The 22,020-nt window shown below is 40.2% G+C and overlaps 1 protein-coding gene across 1 annotated transcript in view; it reads right to left on the reverse strand.

Moving 5' to 3' along the window:
* The window catches only part of Msh4 (mutS homolog 4), a 69,614-nt gene that overhangs the window by 23,803 nt on the left and 23,791 nt on the right, over positions 1-22,020 (reverse strand). Inside the window, exons 8-14 of the mRNA XM_028879178.2 lie at positions 18,011-18,085; positions 12,096-12,160; positions 10,790-10,959; positions 8,234-8,370; positions 6,761-6,864; positions 5,578-5,702; positions 2,651-2,851 (exon numbers count right to left, since the gene is read on the reverse strand). Of these exons, the coding sequence (XP_028735011.1) occupies positions 2,651-2,851; positions 5,578-5,702; positions 6,761-6,864; positions 8,234-8,370; positions 10,790-10,959; positions 12,096-12,160; positions 18,011-18,085 (877 nt within the window). The remainder of the gene's footprint in view (positions 1-2,650; positions 2,852-5,577; positions 5,703-6,760; positions 6,865-8,233; positions 8,371-10,789; positions 10,960-12,095; positions 12,161-18,010; positions 18,086-22,020) is intronic.

Raw genomic sequence — 22,020 nt, forward strand, 5'->3', positions numbered from 1 at the left:
CCTGAATGAGGTAACCCAGACCCAGAAAGACAAACATGGTGTGTACTCACTTATAAGTGGATACTAGATATAAAGTAAAAGATAGTCATGCTATAGTCCACAGACCTAGAGAGGCTAAGTAACAAGAAGAGCTTAAGGAGGGACGCAAGGATCTCCCTGATAAGGGAAAACAGAATAGATTTCATGAGTGGACTGGGGTTGGGAAGGGTTGGAAACAGGAGGGATCAAGTAGTAGGGGAGAAAATACTGGAGAAAACGACTGGAATTGGGGGCTGTTTTGGGGTGAGGTGGAAACCTAGTGCAATGGAAACTCCATGGACCCTATGAGAGTATCCCTAGCAAAGACTCCTAGTAATGGGTGACATGGAGCCTGAACTGGCCATCTTCTGCAACCAGGCAAGGCCTCAAGTGGAGGAAATAGGATACCAATCCAGCCACAAAACCTAGACCTAAAGTTTGTCCTGTCTGCAGGGTGTTCTGGGACTGGAGCCTAGCAGAATCCTCATCAAAGAAACCAGAGAAACTTCATCCAGCAGATGGAAGCAGATGCAGAGTCCTACAGCCAAACATTAGGCGGTGCTCAGGGAGTCCTGCAGAGGAGGGGGAAGAAGGACCAGAGGAACTAGAGGGGCCAGAGACACCATGAAAACATGGCCCACAGAATCAACTGACTGGGACTCATGGGGGCTCACAGAGGTCAGGGAGACTATAGGGGTCTGACCTAGGTTCTCTGTATATATTGTTACATATATGTTACAGCTGAGTAGCTTTGTGTTCTTGTGGGACTCCTAACAGTGGGAGTGCAGGCAATCACTGACCCTTTTCCTCCTACTAGGTTGCCTCGTCCAGCTTTGATGTGATGGTATGTAACTGGTCTTACTGTAGCATGTTATGCTGTTTGGTTGGTGTCCCTGGGAGGCCTGCTCTTTACTGAGGGAAGACAGAAGGAGAGTGGCTTTGGGATGGGGGGAACAGGTTGGGGGAGAGGAGAGAGGAAAAACTGCAGTTGGGATGTAATATGTGAGAGAAGAATAAAAAAAGGAGACCTACTATGTGTTCAAGTGGAAATAACAAATATAGGAGAAATGGGCCTTTCTCAGACAAAAACAAAAAACAAAACAAAACCTCACTTATCTATTAAAAACAACTCTTATGAGTTTTCTGAAGGAGTAAAGTTCCATTTAAGCCAAAGGGCCATGTAGAGAATACAGCATACACTATTAGCTGGCATATATTTATATTATCCATTCTCTCAACCTCCACTACAAAGGTTCTCACAATCTCCCACCTACATGGCTACAGGAGCTCCTGGCCAAAACCCTGCCTCTGCTCTGGCTCTCATCTATAGCTAATAAGGTGGCACTCTTAATCCAAGTCTACCCATGTGTCTCTGCCTCAATGTCTCCAGCAGTTCCTAATGTGCTGGGTAAGCAAGGCAACGGGCTAGGAGGCCTCTGCTGTCTGCAGTTCTTAGGGCGCACCATACTGCTTCCCATCTGTGCTTTTGTATAGGTGCTGACCTCTGCCTGGAGAGTCGTCTTTCTTATCTGTAGCATTATTTCAGTCTTCACAGCACTTCTCAGGAGTAACTACCATTAATATAACCATTTGCAAATGAGAAAAAGAAGACTTAAGAGTGACATAATTTGTGTAAGATTGCATGGTCTCCATGCTAGCTCACATGCCTTTAAGCTTCAGTTTACTTTGACTCAGGCCTGATGAAACACACACATATATACTTAGACATATCTCAAGTTCAAGATGGACAGTGATGAAAAATAAAATAATTGCCCTCAGACAGTTGAACAAATAGCGTTAAGAAGACAAGATCATTCTGTCTTCCCCATCCTCTCACCTCCCCAGTGTTGGCTTCTGATGTCTGGAGGTCAGTTCTCAGGAAAGTCAGTTACCAGACATAGGAGTAATGCTAGGCCTGCACATGAAGACATATGTAACAGTGCTAGAGCGTGGCAGATATTTACACATATGGACAGAAAGACAGACTCTACCTACATATCTATCTATCTATCTATCTATCTATCTATCTATCTATCTCTACTAATTGTTGTGGGTAGGTACCACTCAAGTTAAGGGTAAAGTTTCTATGTCCAATGCTGTAATGTTTGGAAAATGTCCCTTGGTCACTAAAGACATCAGCTTATCCTAGTCAGGATTTGGTGTCTTGGTTACTTTTCTATTGCCATGAAAAACACCATGTCCAGGGCAGTTTATAGAAGAAAGAGTTCACAGTGGCTTACAGTTCTAGACGGTAAGTCTATGACATCATGGCAAGGAGCATGGTAGCAGGCCAGCACGGTGCTGGAGTAGGAGCTGAGACCTTATGTCAAACCCTTAAATTGGTGGCAGAGAGAGAACTAACTGGGAAAGGCATAGGCTTCTGAAACCTCAAAGTCCACCCCCAGTGAGACATCTCCTGCAACAAAGTCACATTTCCTAATTCTTCCTAAATGGCTCCACCAACTGGAGACCACACATTCAAATATACATATGAGCCTAGGGCTGGAGAGATGGCTCAGCTGCTAAAGGCTAGCTTCTAGGCTAGCTTCTGCAACCAAATAGATGAACCTATGAGGTTCATTCTTGCTCAAACCACCAAAATCAGTAACCATAAAGTAAAAGTATAACTTACCAATCTGGGCCATGATCTGACAAAGTGCAATCTGTTTTAAATACGTGGATTTTCCACTCATATTCGGTCCAGTTATGATCAGAACATTACTCCCTTCTGTAATATATGTATTGTTTGCAACAGGTTTCTCTGCAGATATTTTTTCAAGAATGGGATGCCATCCTTGTTTAATTGCTAAAGTGTCAGTAAACTCTGGTCGAACTGAAAAAAAAAATAGGTGTTTTAAATTGAGTATATTTATATTTACATACCTTGCAGTGCATACATATGGGCTGACCTTAGTAATTTCATGAAGCCAATGTGAGACAATAAGTTACTATATTATCCCAAACACACTCTTAAATCTCTAATTGTAATGGGTATTCTCATTATTTCAATTTGTACTCAGAGAACTCTAAAATTTAGTTCCTTTTCACTACCCTGGATTCCTAAACAGCTCATAAAAATTTCACATTTGTAAAGACAAAAAGAACCACATGGCCATTGGTAATACCTTTCCTACAGTGAAAGTTTACCTAATGCAGCTTACACAGTGCTTCTCTAGCAGACTTAATGTCCGAAGTGAAGTTAACTAAATGGTAAAGCCAAACACAAGGAATTTTCTTTCCTACACCCTTTGAAAAATATGTCTAAAAATCAATTTTTGGAAATGGAGAAAACCAAGTACTAAATATCTGTTGGTTCACAGAAAGATCTCTAGAGATACCATCCGAAGGGGGAACTAAAATACTGCACACTGAGAAATGGACTGCATGGAAAAACTTCAAAACATTCATCACAAATTAAGTTGGTCCAGAAAAGTTAAAGTTTAAAAAACTACTACAATTTTGGAATTTAGATATGATATGTCTCAAACTAAAATAGAGTGAAATGTTGGTTAATAAAACTGCTATAAGAATAGCAAATCCTGGGCTGGGGACATGGCTCAGTTGGTAGAGTGCTTGCTTACCATGCACCACATCTGGCGTTCCATGCCAGCACTGCATAAATTGGACACTGTGTTGTGTGTGTGTAAGGCAGAGCAGATCTGAGGGTAAAGGTCATCTGCTCTTACTAACTCAAGTTTGAGATCAGTCTGCAATACATGAGACATGGTTACCACAAGGACCATCCCCCCCCCCCCCCCACAAAAATAACACAATAGTGGATCCCAAGGTAAAGTTTTGATCATAAAGAAAATATGAAAGAGTAAATATTTCAGTCTAAAGACAGCAGTGAAAAGTTCACATTGATCATTGTTATAGTCATTTGTTACTGTTATCATCTGGTATTATTTATTAATATTTAAGTTTAGACATTTAGAAATATAAAATAAATTAATGTAATGGTGCTGAAGAGATAGCTCAATGGCTAAGTACACTTTCTACTCTTACAGGAGACCTGGGTTCAGTTCCCAGCACCCACATGGTGGCTCACAACCATCCGTAACTTCAGTTACATGGGATCTGATCCTCTTTTCTTGGCTCCAAAGACACTGCACAGAAGTGGTGCCTACACATACATTCAGGCACTTATGCATACACATAAAACAAAAATTATCTTTAAAAATTAATCAATCAATGTAACAAATCAGAAATGTTGTTGCTAATTTTGATTACAAATGTTAATTTTAATGTTATTATATCTGCAGTTATTCAGCCATAATTACCATACACTAGTCCTAGGCATGCTGGTGTGATACTGACCGACAGATTGTGTAAGGAACTTTAGGGGCTAGCTCTCCTGAAGTGGTGGTGTGACACCGGAAAGGACTGCCCGTTTGTGTGAAAACCTCTGTACAGACTTGGGATATGAACACACACACACACACACAGCACAGCACAGCACAGGTCCTGTATTAGTGCACATGTGAGCCCCAGAGCCGAGAGAACTCACAGCACAGAGATGCTCTGTTAGTATCCAGTGCACCGCTTCTAATGAGTATTCAGATTAGAACTTGGATCATGGCCATTTCACCAAGGAGACAGCTTGGCAGTCTTTCTTATTTGGGAAATCTTTAAAAATTCCTTCAGCTTTGTTCTTTTGACTTGACAATTTTTAATGATTATTATTTGAATTTAACTTTTTAAAAATGTTTTGAAGATTTTTATCGTAATTATGTGTTTGTGTGTCTGTGTCTGGGTATGTGCATGTGAGCACAGTCCCTGAGGTGGCCAGAAGGTGTCAGTCATGGAGCTAGAGTTAGAAGTGGTGGCTGGTGCTGGGAATAAAGCCCAGGTGCTCAGTAAAAGCGGTGCACACTCAGTCCCTGAGCCATCATCTATCTAGTGCACACTCAGTCCCTGAGCTATCATCTATCCAGTGCACACTCAGTCACTGAGCTATCATCTATCTAGTGCACAGTCACTGAGCCATCATCCAGTACACACTCAGTCACTGAGCCATCCTCCAGTGCACACTCAGTCCTGAGCCATCACCCAGTGCACACTCAGTCCCTGAGCCATCACCCAGTGCACACTCAGTCCCTGAGCCATCATCTATCCAGTGCACACTCAGTCACTGAGCCATCATCTATCTAGTGCACACTCAGTCACTGAGCCATCATCTATCCAGTGCACACTCAGTCCCTGAGCCATCATCTATCCAGTGTACACTCAGTTCCTGAGCCATCATCCAGTGCACACTCAGTCCCTGAGCCATCATCTATCCAGTGCACACTCAGTCACTGAACCATCATCTATCCAGTGCACACTCAGTCACTGAGCCATCATCTACCCAGTGCACACTCAGTCCCTGAGCCATCATCTATCCAGCCCTACAAAGTTTCAAGGTTCATTTCACTATCTCCATTCTGTGTGTTAGTTAGGGTCATAGACAAGAAACTATTTCAAGTAAAAAGAGTAAAATATTCACAACGCTTATATGAAATTGAGTAAGATACAAGTTTCAGTGTGCAACATGTTTTCTTTCCAAAGAAAGTGACTCACCATAGTCAGAAAGGGTACAGGCATGAGCAAAAGAGAGCAGCATGTCCAGCATTGACACAGTGTCTGAGAGCTTGTATAAGCAATGAATGTCCTCATAAATCTCACTAAGCAGCTTGCACACTATCCTGAAAGCACATGTTGGACAAGACATGATGATGCTTTTCAAAAGAAGATACACAGGTTTTAATTGCATGAGAAAAATAATATTCACAGTTGAGTTGTACACTACACAAAAAGTCTATTGTTTGGTTGGCTCATTTTAGAAAAACTGAGGCTATTGATAACTCAGCTTAAGGTCACATCTACCAGGTAAAAATAAACATCTTCTTCTATATTTTATATTCATTGTTGAATTGACAGCCTCATTAAATATAAGCAAAATAGACAATTTCAATAAAATGTTACATTAAAGAAAGCATAAAATATTGTATATAGATCTAATCAAGTGCTCAGACACAAAAACACAGACATACATATAGACATATAGACAGAGACATAAAAAAGAAACACAGAAAGACACAAACACATGGGGGGCAGAAACCCAGAAACAAATACATACACACAAATACAAACACACATACAGATGCACAAATCATGTTCAGATCATGTCATTATTTAGGTTTTCATGAGCAGGGTTATAATGTAACACACTCCAGGGATTTTTTCCCCTTTCAAGGATGAATGTGTACCCAAATTTTACATTATATTACTAGTATCTGAGGTCCAGGACTTGAAACTGTTTAAAAAACTTACTCTTTCCCTTCTATCTTGGCCTTCCAACTCAAAATGCCCTGTCTCTCCTAACTCTAAGGTACTGTTCCATGAGCAGGAAAAGGGCTGGCCCCATTAGGATGCTATCTTAGAAATACCAGAGTGTGAGACGCCAAGGCTCTCAGACCACAGGAAAGGAAGAAGCTAAATTAAGCCCAAGATAAGCCCATATGATGTGAGCCCTACACCATGGTGCTGTGCATAGGCAGAAGCACTGGGAATACAGCTAAGTCTTCCATCAGATGTCCCTTCACCTTCTCCATGAGGCTCATTCATTCTCAACATGACGGCAGACTTCTAACATTCAAAATTGAACTGTCTGTAATCAGACAGAGTCAATTAATTAAATCTATTATAGTTCCTCAAATTAAACCAATTTAATTCAGTATTAAAATACTTCAAATGTTCTTACATGTAAGTCATGTGATAGATTTCTCGCAAAGACTCCTGGCATCTTTCATTCATTTTAATTAAATCTGCTGATGTAAAGCTATATGAGTTTTTCACTTTAGAAATCTGCAGGAAGTTAAAAGCAAATGTCAAGATATGTATATATGCATGTGAAATAAAACATGCGGTTCATAGGACAGAAAGATAGGTTTTGAGGTTAAGCACTTTAATTTCTGAGATAAAATATCACAAAAAAGTTCTAAATAATATCTGTGAAAAATAAAAGCAAGATTACATCAAGGATAAAGCGAGGTATTTTTACTCAATCTCTCCAGTGTAACTGGTTGGTAAGTTCTGCAATGGCCCTGCAGAAAGGTCAGAAGACTACATCTCAGCAGCAGGTGACATGCATGGTGGACAGGGAGACCCTGTAGCCCTCCTTCTGTCTGACTCCCCTTAGTCCTTGTCCTCTACCTGAACCTCAGTCTCTAGTTCCACAACCACCTTGTCTAGTCCTCACTGCCATAAGATAGAGTTCATATGGACTGTTAGTGTAGATATGTATCTGTCTATGAACATAAACACAATGTTGTGGAAGGCAAGATAAACTGAGGACTCTGAGGAAGAAGGGCAGAGTTGAGGCAGAAGTCAGCCAGCCACCCAAGGACCAAGATGCCAGAGAACTTGTAAGCCACAGGCCATGTGGCGATGCACAGAATAATAGAAATAGGTTAAATGCAAGAGTTAGCTAGTAATAAGCCTGAGCCATTGGCCAAGCATTTATAATTAATACAAGTCTTTGTGTGGTAATTTGGGAAGCAACATCCAGGTGTAATCAGGCAGATGGGACAGAAAGCTCTGCCTCCACCTATAGACATATGTACATATAAACAAATCTGAACACTAAATCGTTTGTTTTTCTACTCCTGAGAAGCATAAAAAAAATGAAACATTAAAAGTGACAATAATTGCTATAGTAGAGGAGTGGATATGTGCACAGGAAAAGGCACTACACGGTTCACAAGTAAAACACTACATTAAACAAACATATTTCCTTCTGCAGAAATTCTCAGATCTTCAGTAGGAAAATGCACCTGGAAAACTATGTGAAACAAAGGTAGGTAAGGTGGTTCAGCAGGTGAAGAGCTATGGCCAAGCCTGAAGACCTGAGTTCAATCCCTGGGACCTACGTGGTGGAAGGGAGAGGACTGATTCCCCCAAGATGTCCTCTGACGTCCAAGTGTACACACACACAAAACAATGAAGTTTAAAAAATTTAAACAAAAGGTAGTCAGTATTTTTCTAAATTCTTTTGTCAAAAACACCTTTTAGACTTTGTTTCTTAATTTGCCTTTCACCTCCTTTGGCTGTCCCCTCACACCTGTCTACTGTGCTTGGTGTGGCTGGTCAACAAGCGGGGTACAGAAGCCATGCACCAAGCAGAAACTCAAGAGTGCTGCAAAGTCTACCCATGCAGTCCCATAAAACCAGGAACCTTGATAAACTCTGGGGGAAGCTGGTCACTGGAGAGCGCGGCACAGTCTGTAGTCATCTGGATGAAAAAGCCCCTTGAAGAGCTGAAGCTGGTCCGTAATGGAAGACTGTACTTCTCCGAAAGCTGTGATATCATTCCTAGATACCAGAACAGGAAAAAAAAAAAAAAAACAAACAAGCATTTTCTGGTGGGAATTTCTGTGTAGTCATAGGCTTTTTACTTATTATTTTGTACGCAAACAAGAAGCTCTTTTTAGTTTTTGTAAACTATGGTGATATTTTATTTGTACTGAAATGTGATTTTAATTTTATGTTAATAAAGTTGCCCTGGGGTCAGAGCTATTAGAGCCATAGCAAGAGCGTGGTGGTTAGAAGAACTAGGTAGATTTCTGTGTGTTCAGGGATACAGCCAGTATTGGAGACATACGCCTTTAAGACCTGGAGGGCGGTACTTACAGGCAGTGACAAGGCAGTCATGTGGTTGGGTTTACAACCAATGAGAAGGCAGAACAGAAAGACTATTTAAAGACAGACAAACAGGAAGAAGCTCTCTCTCGGGGAAGCTAGGAGCACTGCAGGAGGTAAGATTTTATCTGTGAGCTCTGACCTCTCGGCTTTCTCTTTTACATTGGCTCTGTGTTTCTTATTTTAAAAAGACGATTGGTTACATCTACAGTAAACAGTAAAAAAAAAAAAAAAAAAAAAAAAAATTAGCATACGGCAGTGGCACATGCCTTTAATCCCAGCACTCTGGATGCAGAGCCAGGCCTCTGTGAGTTCGAGGTCAGTCTAATCTACAGAGTGAGATGCAGGACAGGCACCAAAACTACATAGAGAAACCCTGTCTCAAAAAACAAAACAAAGCCGGGCGGTGGTGGCGCACGCCTTTAATCCCAGCACTCGGGAGGCAGAGCCAGGTGGATCTCTGTGAGTTCGAGGCCAGCCTGGGCTACCAAGTGAGCTCCAGGAAAGGCGCAAAGCTATGCAGAGAAACCCTGTCTCGAAAAACCAAAAAAAAAAAAAAAAAAATTTAACGTCCAAAAGATGTGGGTAAGTATCCTTTAAAAAGATAATTCTCTGGCTGGGTATGGTGGCACACACCTTTAATCCCAGCACCTGGGAGGCAGAGCCAGGCAGATCTCTGTGAGTTCCAGGACAGCCAGGGCTGTTACAAAGAGAAACTTTGTCTCGAAACCCACCCCCCAAAAAGAAGATATTCTCTGGTATGTATTTTTAAAGGAAAATATATTGTAAAACTTAAAACAAGAACAAGAATTGCATTTTTCTCTGAAAATTAGGAATATTAGAGTTCTGATGTGTTATTCATTCAACTTTTTAGTAAAACAGAAGTTACATCAATTGCTGCAACTTCAATTTTACCCGGGTATCCCCAAAAAGAAAGATAGCAAATAATTTGGAAAGTAATTCTAATCTCTCTGTCAGCCTCACAAACTAGAGTCAGAAGTCTGTGTCTCCACTTGAGCACCTGATCTTGAACGTTCCTGTAAAACACCAACACATGTTCCGAGACTAGCTCCTCCTCCCGGCTTTCCTGCTTTCTCAGTGGTCTCACCATTTGGGGCTGGAAATTTCACTTAGCACTGGAAGCAAATTTACATTTACCATGCCATGTCTGCTTACTAATTAGTAACTTTGTTAATTAGTGACAATTCTTCCTTTAACTCTGTGTCTTAGTTAGGGTTCCTTTTGCAATGATAAAACACCATGACCAAAATCAAGGTCACAGCCCATCACTGAGAGAAGGCAGGGCAGGAACCTAGAGGTGGGAACTGTGCAGAGACCATGGAGGTCTTGCTAGCTTGCTCAGTTTGTTTTCTTAGAGCACCAGGACCACCTACCATCCACAGCAAGCTGGACCCTCCCTCATCAATCATCAACCAAGAAAATGGATAAGGACATTTTGTTCAGTTCATGTTCCCTCTTCCCACTGGCTCTAGCCGTGTGGAGCTGACATAAAACCAGCCAGCACACTTGGCATTCTTGTCTCACACTGACTTCTATCATCTTTCACTATCATTTCCAGATACAGGTCAGTGTTCACAGGCTATAGGAGTCCAGAGAACATGTTTAATGATCAGTAGCCCTCTCAGACCCTAAACCTCTGATGACATCAGTGCCATCCCCTGCTAAGGCATTTTAGTGTCAACACTCTTCATCCTTCAAAGAACTGCCCATGTGCATGAGGTCACTCTAACACTTCAACATCATCATTCTTCTTTTGTTTTCTTTTGAGACAGGATCTTATTATGTAGACCAGGCTGGTCTCAAACTCTTAAAGATCTGTTTCCTCTACCTCTTGAGTTCTGGGATTAAAGGTGTGTGCCACCAAGCCTGGTGACATCATTTTTTAAAAAGGAGGCTTCTTAAAGAGCAGTGTGTGTGTGTGTGTGTGTGTGTGTGTGTGTGTGTGTGTGTGTGTAGTAAGATTTTATATATATAGATCACAGAGAAAGACAGAGCTAGTTTCTACCACCAGTAAAAAAGTAAAGCACAAGATAAAATATTAGTGAAAGCCATGAACACATGCTGGAATTACCTGCTATGTCATCCACTATCTCTGTATATGTCCTCCTAGCTATGTCTAGGAATTCACTGATGTTCGAGCGTACTGCATAGCACTTCTGAGTCCGCATGTTCAGGCAGCCTTTCATGTACCTTGCATCATCGTTTATCACAGTTTTAATCTTTTCAAGTATTAGTCCAAACCTAGCATTAAGACAAAACATAAGCAGGTGATAAGCAAACAGCTACTTCCACAGTAGCTGTTTAAAGAGAGCAAACTTTCGTTGAGGTTTTTACAATAATTAATGTTTATATTTACCTAGGTTAGGGCTATCACTGACTCAAAACGATTTTGCAGTCAGGATTATTGAAAAATAGTTTGAGACTACCAAATAAAACTCTAAAATTTGCTGATGCAGACATCTCCCAGATCACACACCAGCACTATGGCCGGTAGTGCAACCTGACCCCCAAGAAATGACATATACTCTGACCGCATGTTCCTTCATTCCATATGTAAGTGGGCCACACAGCAAGAGCTGCATGAGGCACAGGGGTCCATAAATATGGCCCCCTCAGGAAGGGAGATGTGACTGAACATTTGATGTGGGACACTGGAACAGAAGCCTGTTACCACTAGTTACCAAGCACAGTAATTACTACACAAGCTGTAGTCCTGGTGATATCAATTTTCCTAACTTTGCAGCTATTCTGTTCTTGAATGTCACATTTAACTAAGCTGCTTTGATTATCAAGTTCAGCTTGTGGCACCACATGAGATGCAAATCCTCACCCAACAAGGCAACTATTGAGCCTGATAACCTGTTTGGTCAAGAACCAAGGTGCTATTGCTAATAATTTAACAATATTAATTGTTTTTAGAACTTGTTCTACATTCCTGTCTATTGGGATTCTTTTTTCCTTTATTAGGCCTTCCATGATTTAATGAAAAAGGATATTTCTTTGATACTGGCAAGTGTCCCCATGGAGAATGACTAAAAAGGAAACACTGACCTAAAAACAGCCACTGTGTTATTAACCTATAATACTGTACTTGCAGGATTAATATGTAATTGATACTTAATGGATACTTTGAAGAAACCTGAGTAATTAGTTTTGAGACAGGGTCTCACTACGCAGCCCCAGTTTGCCTGGAACTTGTGATGTAGACAAGGCTGGCCTTGAACTTACAGAGATCTGCTTGCCTTCGCTTCCTGAGTGCTAGGATTAAACTCATGTACCACCACACCCAGATCAAGTAATTTTTCTATAGAAGGCACAATTGTTAAAATCAGTTATGATCTGGAAGAAAAGTATAATCTCTTAATAGGTGACAGAACCTCTTGTCTTCCAAGGAGCCGTAGTAAGCTCTTAGCAAAGGTGTGCTACAGTTCTTCAATGTGCCCTGTTAAAACAAAGTCAGCAGTTAGCAACCTGTGGCACTATTCAGATCCAACACATTCCATCTAACACTTGGTCAGATGCTGTTGCTCCATGTTCTCATCTTTATTCTCATGAGAAGACTTCAGACATGTATGAAGTTGCAGCCAGACTGCAGCTTTCCAGGGGAAAAGCACATGGGAAATAAAGTCATCACCGTTTCAAGGTGATGGCTTCTGGATTTTGTCTCCTAAATAACACCTACCTTCTATAAATTGTATGCATGATCAACAAAAATAAGGCATGCAGACAGACAATAGGATACATGGCTATTATCACAAGAAGTTAAAATAAGTCAGATATTCAAGAACAATCTTTCCTAAGAATTAGAGATAACCACTGCACAGGAGGTTAGAGCTATGAGATTAAATGGGCCAAAAGCAAAAAAACCCCACAAAAGTATGAAGTAGACTATCTTAGAGTAAAAATAAGTTTAAATGCAGAGGGAAACAGGGTCAATGGAGTTGTTTTTTTTTTTTAATGTAGGTACAGCTTTTACTTGGTTGAAGTACCTACTCCCCTCATCTGCTACCTTTACTTTTGGGGACATTCAATGCCCTTATTTTAATATGTAGTGTAATAAATACCCTTATAATTATAAAAAAAAAAAAATAACACCTACCTTCTTACAGCAGCAGCAGGCATTTAAACAGCCACTGCTATACAACTAAAGTTACCCTACAGATAACTTCAATATTTGGGTTTATATATTTATAAATACAGTAATTTCTCCTTTCCCATACAGCAAAAATGGGATTAAGAATTTTCTTTTGCTTAATGGGAACTGTAAATTGTCACCAACTGAACAGGGCAAACAGGGAGAATAAACCAGTTACTTTCTTCTTCTTTTTTTTTTTTTAAACCAGTTACTTTCACTGGCCATTTCAATTTGGGGAGAGATGATGGCTATAATTTGAGTTGCTTCTGAATGGAGAAATAGTATGTCATGGTAGTAAAACTAAAGAGTCCACAGGAACATTAAAACATTCAATCACTCACAATTCAATTTCCTTTCCAATGATTATATACTCTAAATATTATGGTACATTTGCTGTCTTCATCTGAAATTTAAAAATTATATAATTGTATGTTCCCTTTGCCCTCAGTACTACATCATGAACATCAGAAACTTTTCATAGCAATGTTTATTTGGTCTTGTGTGTATGTGTGTGGGCATGTGCACATGACAGCACATGTATGGAGGTCAGAAGACAACATGCAGGAGTTAGTTCTTGCCTTCCACCATGTGAGTTTTAGGAATCAAACTAGGTTGTCAGGCTTGGTAACAAGTATTTAACTCACTGAGCCATCTTGTCAGCCCAAAAGGAATTGCTTAAATTTCCAATATTCCACCTTTGAATTCTAATTACTAGAGTTCCTTTAATTACTGTAGCTTTTCTTCAAACACTTTCTCACTAATGTGAATGAGCTACAATGGATGCAATGTCTTTTCAACAGATTCCTAGAACTAGCATTATAATATCAAAAGGTCATGGCTGATATGTAGAACTGAATGGTATTGTAAAATAAAATATATATATATATATTAAAAAATATCAAAAGGTGAATGCTACGGGGGGGGGGTGTAGTTCAGTGTGCTTAGCATGTGCAAGTCCCCTGTTTCAATCCCTAGCACATCCTCCCAAAATAAGATGTACACTCTGAGCATCTCCTTTAAAATAAGTGCAGTTTGCCTTCCAACTAGCTGTTTGAGAAGTTGTCTGTCTCACTGATTTCTCCTTCCTACAAAATTATAATATCATAAAGCTGAGAAACTTTTGCACTTTAAACAAATAGTACTTGTCAAACTGGACAGCTGCATGTAGAAGAATACAAATAGATGCATATTCATTACCCAGCACAAAACTAAACTCCAAATGGATCAAGGGCCTCAACATAAGGCCAAATAAACTGAATCTGTTAGAAGAAAAAGTGAGGAATGGTCTTGAACTTGACAGGACTTTCTGAACAAAACACAAATAGCACAGGCACTATGACCAACAATTAATATTGATTAATTAGCTAGTTAAGTAATGGGACTTCATGAAACTGAAAAGTTTCTGAACAAAGGACACCATGATTTGGACAAAATGGCAGCCTACAGAACTGGAAAAGATTTTTTGCCAACTACACATCTGATAGAATTAATATCCAAAATATATAAAGAACTCAAAAATCCTGGGCATCAAAAAACAAATAACCTAACTAAAAAATGAGGTACAGAACTTTTTGAGAGTTCTCAGAGATGAAACACAAATGGCTGAGAAACACTTAAAGAAACATTCACTATCCGTAGTCATCAGGGAAACTCAAAACTACTTTGAGATCTCATCTTGCAGCAGTCAGAATGGCCAAGACAAGTACAACAAATGGCAGCACATGCTGGTGAGGATGTGGAATGAGGGGACACATGTCCACTGCACCACCACTGTGGAGATCAGTTCCATGGACGTTCCCCCAGAAGCCGGGACAAGATCTACCTCAAAATCCAGCTGTATCGCTCTTGGGCATACAACTAAAAGACTCTACATCCTATGCAGAGATACCTGCTCATCCATTTTCACTGCTGTTCTATTCATAGTAGTTAGAAAGTGGAAACAGCCTAGATGTCCATCAAATGATGGATGGATAATAAAAATATGGTATATTTACACATGGAATATTATTCAGCTATTAAGAAAAATAAAATAGGCAGACAAATGGATGAACCTGGAAAAAAATTATCCTGAGTGAAGTAACCCAGACTCAAAAAGACAAATATTGTATGTTTTCTCTTCTATGTGGATGTCAGCTTTCAAGCTATCAATACGTACACAACAATCCAAATAGTCACAGAAGTTAGGTACTTAGGCACCTAGGAAGAGGTAGGCAGGAGGAGAGGCTCTCCTGAGGAAGGGGAGATAAAATGTACTATGGAGAGAGAACAGAAAACTAGAATAGGAGGGTTAGCTAGGAAGGGGACAGTAAAGAAAGGAAAAGGAGGGAGTGTAGGGAGGGACAACAGACACTAGAGGCCATCTGAAGAGCCACATAGAAACTTACTACTGTAGATGCTTCCCAAAAATACATGCATACATGAAAGAAAACTAAAGGGAGTCACTAAATTAGGGAAGACAGTGCCCCAACTAGATATCTTATGCCACTAAGTTAAAGTTCCAGTGTCAGGAATGTGTTAAATCTTGTTGAGTTGTTGGCCAATCTCCATGGAAACCCCCAAACATTACAGCCTGTTTCCAAGGCTATTGGTTGCTCTCCACAACCTGATGGTATGCGTATGCCTTCCTACTAAAGACAACACTTACATGTGTCATTGAACATGGAGAAGTTGAGCTGGTGCCTAACTAGAGGTTTGATCCCTACTGAGTAGCATTCATGGTACTAGAAGGTACTCTACCTGCTACCAGGGGAGAAAGGTAGTCATCAGTATCTCCCACCTAAAATCCCTGTGACCTACAACAGTGACCTGCCTACAAGATATACTGGTACAATGGTAGCACAAATGTTGTGGGAATAACTAAGCACTTTCTGACTGAATGTAAGGTCTACTCCATGAGATGAAACCCATACCTGACACTGAAAAAGTGGACAAGAACCTGCCCTAGAGAGGTCACAGGTCTAGGAAGAGACATAATGCTATTATTCTGCTGAAGGAACAGCAAAAAAATGATTTGTAATGACATACTGTTTTATCCATAGATCAGTGTCTCACTTAGCTCTCATCAGAGAAACTTCCTTTTGCAGCAGATGAGAACTAACACAAAGGCCCACAACTGGACAATGTGCGGAGAGTAGAGAGAGCCTTTGGGGTACTCAGTCCTAAATGAGATGTCTTCATCAAAGCCCTCCCTTCAAGGCTCAGGAATCTTTGCAAAAGAGGAGGTAAAAAGATTGTAACAGTCAGAGGTGACTGATGACTCCAAGAAACAGGGTCTTCCAGACACAATAGGACTGATGCAAATAACAACTCACAGACTATGGCAACATGCACAGGACTGCACATGTTCAAGCTAGATGGGTGCTAGCATTGAGAAGAGAAAGTGGGCGTGAGCTATCTACAACTGATACCCATGAGCAAAGGGAAAATCAGTTTTCTCCACTCGATTGTCACTGGGTCTATTAACCTCAGGGTAGGCGCAGTACACACTCATGAGCAGTTGGCCAACAGAAAACTAACTCATTATTTTATAGACTTTTTGTCTCACTTTGCTTTGTTTGGGCATCTTTTTGTATTAACTGGTCTTTTGCTTGTTTGTTTTGATTTTCATTTTTGTGGAGATTTTGTGTGTGTTTATTTGTTGTTGTTCCTCTGTTTTGTTTTTGTCTGCTTGTTCTTTGTTTGTTTGGTTGGTTTTTCAAGATGGTTTCTCTGGCTATCTTTTTTTGTTTTTTAATTTTATAATTAATTTAATTTTACAAATCAGCCATGGATTCCCCTGTCTTCCCTCCTCCTGCCCACCCCACCTGACCCCCTGTCCTCCCCCCAATCTACTCCCCATTCCCATCTCCTCCAGGGCAAGGACTCCCCTGGGGATGCAGCTCAGCCTGGTAGATTCAGCTGAGGCAGGTCCAGTCCCCTCCTCCCTTCACCTAGGCTGAGAAAAGTGTCCCAGCATAGGCCCTAGGTTCTAAAAAGCCAGCTCATGCACCAAGGACAGGTCCCGGTCCTACTGCTTGGGGACCTACTAAATAGTTCAAGCTAATCGACTGTCTCACTTATCCAGAGGGCCTGGTCCAGTTCCATGGAGGCTCCTCAGCTAATGGTTCACAGTTCATGTGTTTCCAATAGTTTGGCTATTTGTCCCTGTGCTTTTTCCAATCATGGTCTCAATATCTCTTGTTCATATAATCCCTCCTCTCTCGCGCGCATACCGTTTGGACTCCTGGAGCTCCACCTGGGGCCTGACCATGGATCTCTGCATCTGTTTCCATCAATCAATGGGTGAGAGTTCTCTGGCTATCTTTGGCTGTCCTGGAACTCACTCTGTAGCCCACGTTGGCCTCAAACTCAGAGCTCGGCCTGCCTCTGCCTCCCTAGTGCTGGGATTAAAGGCATATGCCACGATGCCTGGCTCTGCTTGTTTATTTGTTTTTTTTTTAAAGAGAGAAAAAGGACATAAAGTTGGGGGGGGAGCCCTGGGAAGAACTGAAAAAGGGGAAAACTTGATCAAAATACATTGTATGAATTTTTTTTCAATAAATAAAAAATGTTTTTAAAAGAGTTTAAAGACATTGATGGCCGGGTGGTGGTGGCGCACACCTTTAATCCCAGCACTCGGGAGGCAGAGGCAGGCAGATCTCTGTGAGTTCGAGGCCTGCCTGGTCTCCAAAGCAAGTTCCAGGAAAGGCGCAAAGCTACAAAGAGAAACCCGTCTCGAAAAAACCCAAAAAAAAAAAAAAAGACATTGATGAATCCTTATGGGCAGAACCCTTTTAGAAAACTATAAATAAAATCACTAATATTAAAACAACTGAAAAAATGAATGTGGGATATATATATATATATATATATAATATATATACACATATATATATATATTATATGAATGTTAAGTATTCTGAATTTGATAAATATATTGTGCTTATGCAAGAGAACACCCTTCCTCATAGGAAAGACATGATTTAGTACTTAGATACTATAACTTATTTCAAATGGATCAATAAGAGCATGGGCAATAATGTGTATTTATGTATATATATTCCATATATGTAAAGAGAAAAAATACACGGTTCTCACAACTTCTAAGTTTACTTTTTTCTAAAGAAAATGTCTAAAAATAATGCTTTATATGTTTTGTGCAGCACACATATGAATTACCTTTAAAGGATCCACGAGTTCCAAAGTATGCTTCAGGTAGATCAAATTTGTTATCTTTGATTCAGCTGCATTAACCTGACAAGATAAAAGACAAATGGGAACAGCCCATATTTCAATACACTGATAGGTTTTCCTCATGAACAGTCAACTCCTATGAATAATATACCATTGTAATGGGTTTACAGTGTGCTCAGTAATTTCTAACCACCCTGCAGGCTAACATCACAGCTTGGCTGATCTACACAACTATGGGATATTATTGGTAGGAGTTGACAGAAACAGCCAGCTGCCTGGACAGTCACCCAAGGTTTCTCTGCAATGTTGGGGTGCTGTGAATATCATTCTGTATAAAAATAAAACACTGATTGGCCAGTGGCCAGGCAGAAGTAGGCGGGACAAGGAGAGGAGAATTCTGGGAAGTGGAAGGCTGAGTAGAGGAGACACTGCAGTCACCGCCAGGAGAAGCAGCATATAAAGATGCCAGTAAGCCACAAGCCACGTGGCAGGGTATAGATTTATAGAAATGGATTAATTTAAGATATAAGAACAGTTAGCAAGAAGCCTGCCACAGCCATACAGTTTGTAAATAATATAAGCGTCTGTGTGTTTATTTTATAAGTGGGCTGTCGGACTGCTGGGGCTTGGTGGGACCCAAAGAGAAGCTCTCCAGCTACATTAGGACATCATCTTCAGCCTATAGGCTTAGCATATCTGACAGACTCATTTGTGAAGTAGGATGTACACAAGGCCTACAGCTCAACCTCACATTCGGTGCAAGTATTCCAAACTTGAATTCCACCAGTGTCCTGTCATGATTCAGGATTTTAAATTTTGGAAATTGTTGGTGTTTTTGGAATTTGGCTGCCTATTTTTTTCGGCTTGTGGATGGCTTTATCTCAGCGTCCCATTTTTTTTCCACATCCCATTCTTCTTGGCTTGTGGGTGGTTTCATCTCGGCATCCCATTCTTTTTTGCATCCCATTGTTCTCCGCTTGTGAGTGGCTTCATCTCCTTTATTAAATGCCAGTCTACAATTGAGAGGTTAGACTCCATCAGCCTAGTTACTCTTTCAAGAAGAACTGTTTCAGCTGCCTTTGAAGAAAGGCACACTGTACCTTTTCTGGATTGCAAAGCCACTCCAGTGATGGTGCCATACTGTCCTGGCCTCAGAGGACACCTGTTGCTAAAGCTGCAACCACATTTGTCTTGGCAAGGATCAGTAGTCCTTTGTGTCCTGTTTGCCCATTTTGGATAGCATACTGTCAGCAGTCGATGCGAGGGCACTTTGTTGCCCAGTGGCTAGCTTTCGCCAAAATGAAAGTTAACTCCATATGCATTTTGCTTCAATATATATATGTTTTCTGAAGGAGATTGATGCTGCCAGGAGCTGACATGTCTCATAATCATAAAAAAAGAAAAAATTCTAAGTTATTAAAACATCTTAAGTGACATATTCTGTAGATCTCTGAAGGGTTTGAAGATGACCTGTCTATCTAAAATATATCTCTGCTTGACCTTTAAAACATGCTTAATATGACTACAAGTTCGATTATAATGTCTAACTACTAACTTTCATTTCTTTATATCCTAATAGTTGGTAATAACAACATTCAAGGATTAGCAAATTGCATTACATTGTTAAATAAACTGTATAGGTACAATATCCTGAACAAGATTATAAATATACATACAGCATTTTCTAACAATATCAATCTCAATATATATAATTTGTATACAATATATAAAAATCCAATCCAATGTAAAGTATTTAAAACTAGTAGTTGTCTTTTAAAAGTAGATTCAATAATCTACCTTTTTTATTATATCATATATATATCCTCTCTTTTTTGTTTTTAGAGTAAATTCAATAATCTACCCTTTATCATTTTTATCTTTTTTAAGAGTAGATTCAATAATCTACCTCTTATCTATATCTTCTTTTTTTTTTAAACAAGAACCTTAAATCTAATCTCCTTTCCTTAGCCCTTTTCCTGACCATTCCTGACCTCCTAAACAATGACAAGTATCCCAAACCCGAAACTCAGTGAAAGACCAAAAACCACCCGACCCACCAACTCTTGGGAATGTGGATATCGTGTTTTAAAATTATTTTCTGAAGCCGGGCGGCGGCGCACGCCTTTAATCCCAGCACTCGGGAGGCAGAGGCAGGTGGATCTCTGTGAGTTCGAGGCCAGCCTGGGCTACCAAGTGAGTCCCAGGAAAGGCACAAAGCTACGCAGAGAAACCCTGTCTCGAAAAATCAAAAAAAAAAAAAATTATTTTCTGTTGTTTGTGTGTGAAGGCATCTTTAGGGGATCCTGAAAAGAAAATTTTGGGGTTAATTATCAAGTTCCAGAAGAGGTAGCTATATCATTTGTTGTCCAGTCTCTGCATAATTCCAAAGTACAGGGCTTATCTCAAGTCCTTGTTCGAGTTGTCTGTGAAGCTGGATTATCTCAGCTAACCATCTTGAAATTGTTCTGAGCAGTTTGTGGTCCATAGCTGATCTTTAGGTGATGTTTGTCAGCTTAGTGGTATTATTATTGTCCATGTGGAATCATTGTTATGGGGCCCCATCATTCAGGTTATCTGGTACATGGAATACTCACACCAAATGTGAGGTCGAGCTGTATGTCTTCTGTACATCCTACTTCACAAATGAGTGTCAGATACGCTAAGCCTGTAGGCTGAAGATGATGCCCCAATGTACAGAGGAACCTCGAGTGACTGTCCAGGCAGCTGGCTGTTTCTGTCAACTCAAATTTTTTTTGGAAGTCACTTGTTTGTACTTCCTGTTTTACTAGGTAATATTATTTCCTTCTTGGTTCCCTGAGGGAGTTGAAGATTAGATAGTTGTAGTAACAATTTTCCCTGTTAAGAAATTCAAAAAAGCCAGGTAATGGTGGCACATGCCTTTAATCCCAGCACTAGGGAGGCAGAGGCAGGCAGATCTCTGTGAGTTCGAGACTAGCCTGGGCTACAGAGTAAGTTCCAGGAAAGGCACAAAGCTACACACAGAAACCTTGTCTCAAAAAACCAAAAAAAAAGAAATTAAAAACAGAAACTCACCAAGAGGTGTTGAATGTATAAATTTAAAAGACATCATAAGATAGTTTTCTGTTGGTAATACAAGTTAGGATAGAAAGTGAATTAGGTACATTTTGGACTCATCAAAATAAAATAGATAATAAAATATTTTCTCTAAATTTGTCAATACAAATGGACTAGACATTGTTGATGTATTTATTTACTGCTTGTATATATTATATATAGTTATTGTACTTATTGTATATAGTTTTTCTTATATTAGTTATAACTTTTTTATTTTTTTTTTACTTTTATTAGACATAAAAAGGGAAATGTGATGATATTTTATTTGTATGCTAATAAAGTTTCCCTGGAAATCAAAGGAAATAGCAAGCCATTAACACAAAAGTCAGACTGTGGTAGCACATGCCCTTAATCCAATCACTTGGCAGGCAGGGTCTCTGTGTGTTCAAGGCCACACTAGGAAACAGCCAAGTGTGGTAACACATGCCTTTAATCCCAGTACCAACCTGGAAGTCTGTACAGACAGACAGTGACAAGGAAGTGAGGTAGCTGGGCTAAGAGCCAATGAGAGGACAGAACAAGGCAATAAAGATACAGGTAGACAGGAAGTAGCTCACTTTTTTGGAGGCTACAGAGCTGGTGAGGTAAGATGGTTGGTCTCTAAGGTTTTCACCCCTATATTTGGCTCCATGTTCTTTTGTTCGTTTGTTTGTTTTGATTTTTGAGACAGGGTTTCTCTGTGTAGCTTTGCGCCTTTCCTGGATCTTGCTCTGTAGACCAGGCTGGCCTCGAACTCACAGAGATCTGCCTACCTCTGCCTCCTGAGTGCTGGGATTAAAGGCGTGAGCCACCACTGCCCGGCCCGTTTTTTATTTAATAAAACCGTTTAGAAATTCGTCTACATTTTATACTACTCAGACAGATATAGGATTCTCAATCACAAAGGCAGCCTTTTACAC

The sequence above is a fragment of the Peromyscus leucopus genome, chromosome 6 (assembly GCF_004664715.2).
Source record: "Peromyscus leucopus breed LL Stock chromosome 6, UCI_PerLeu_2.1, whole genome shotgun sequence".
In the NCBI taxonomy this organism is placed as follows: domain Eukaryota; kingdom Metazoa; phylum Chordata; class Mammalia; order Rodentia; family Cricetidae; genus Peromyscus; species Peromyscus leucopus.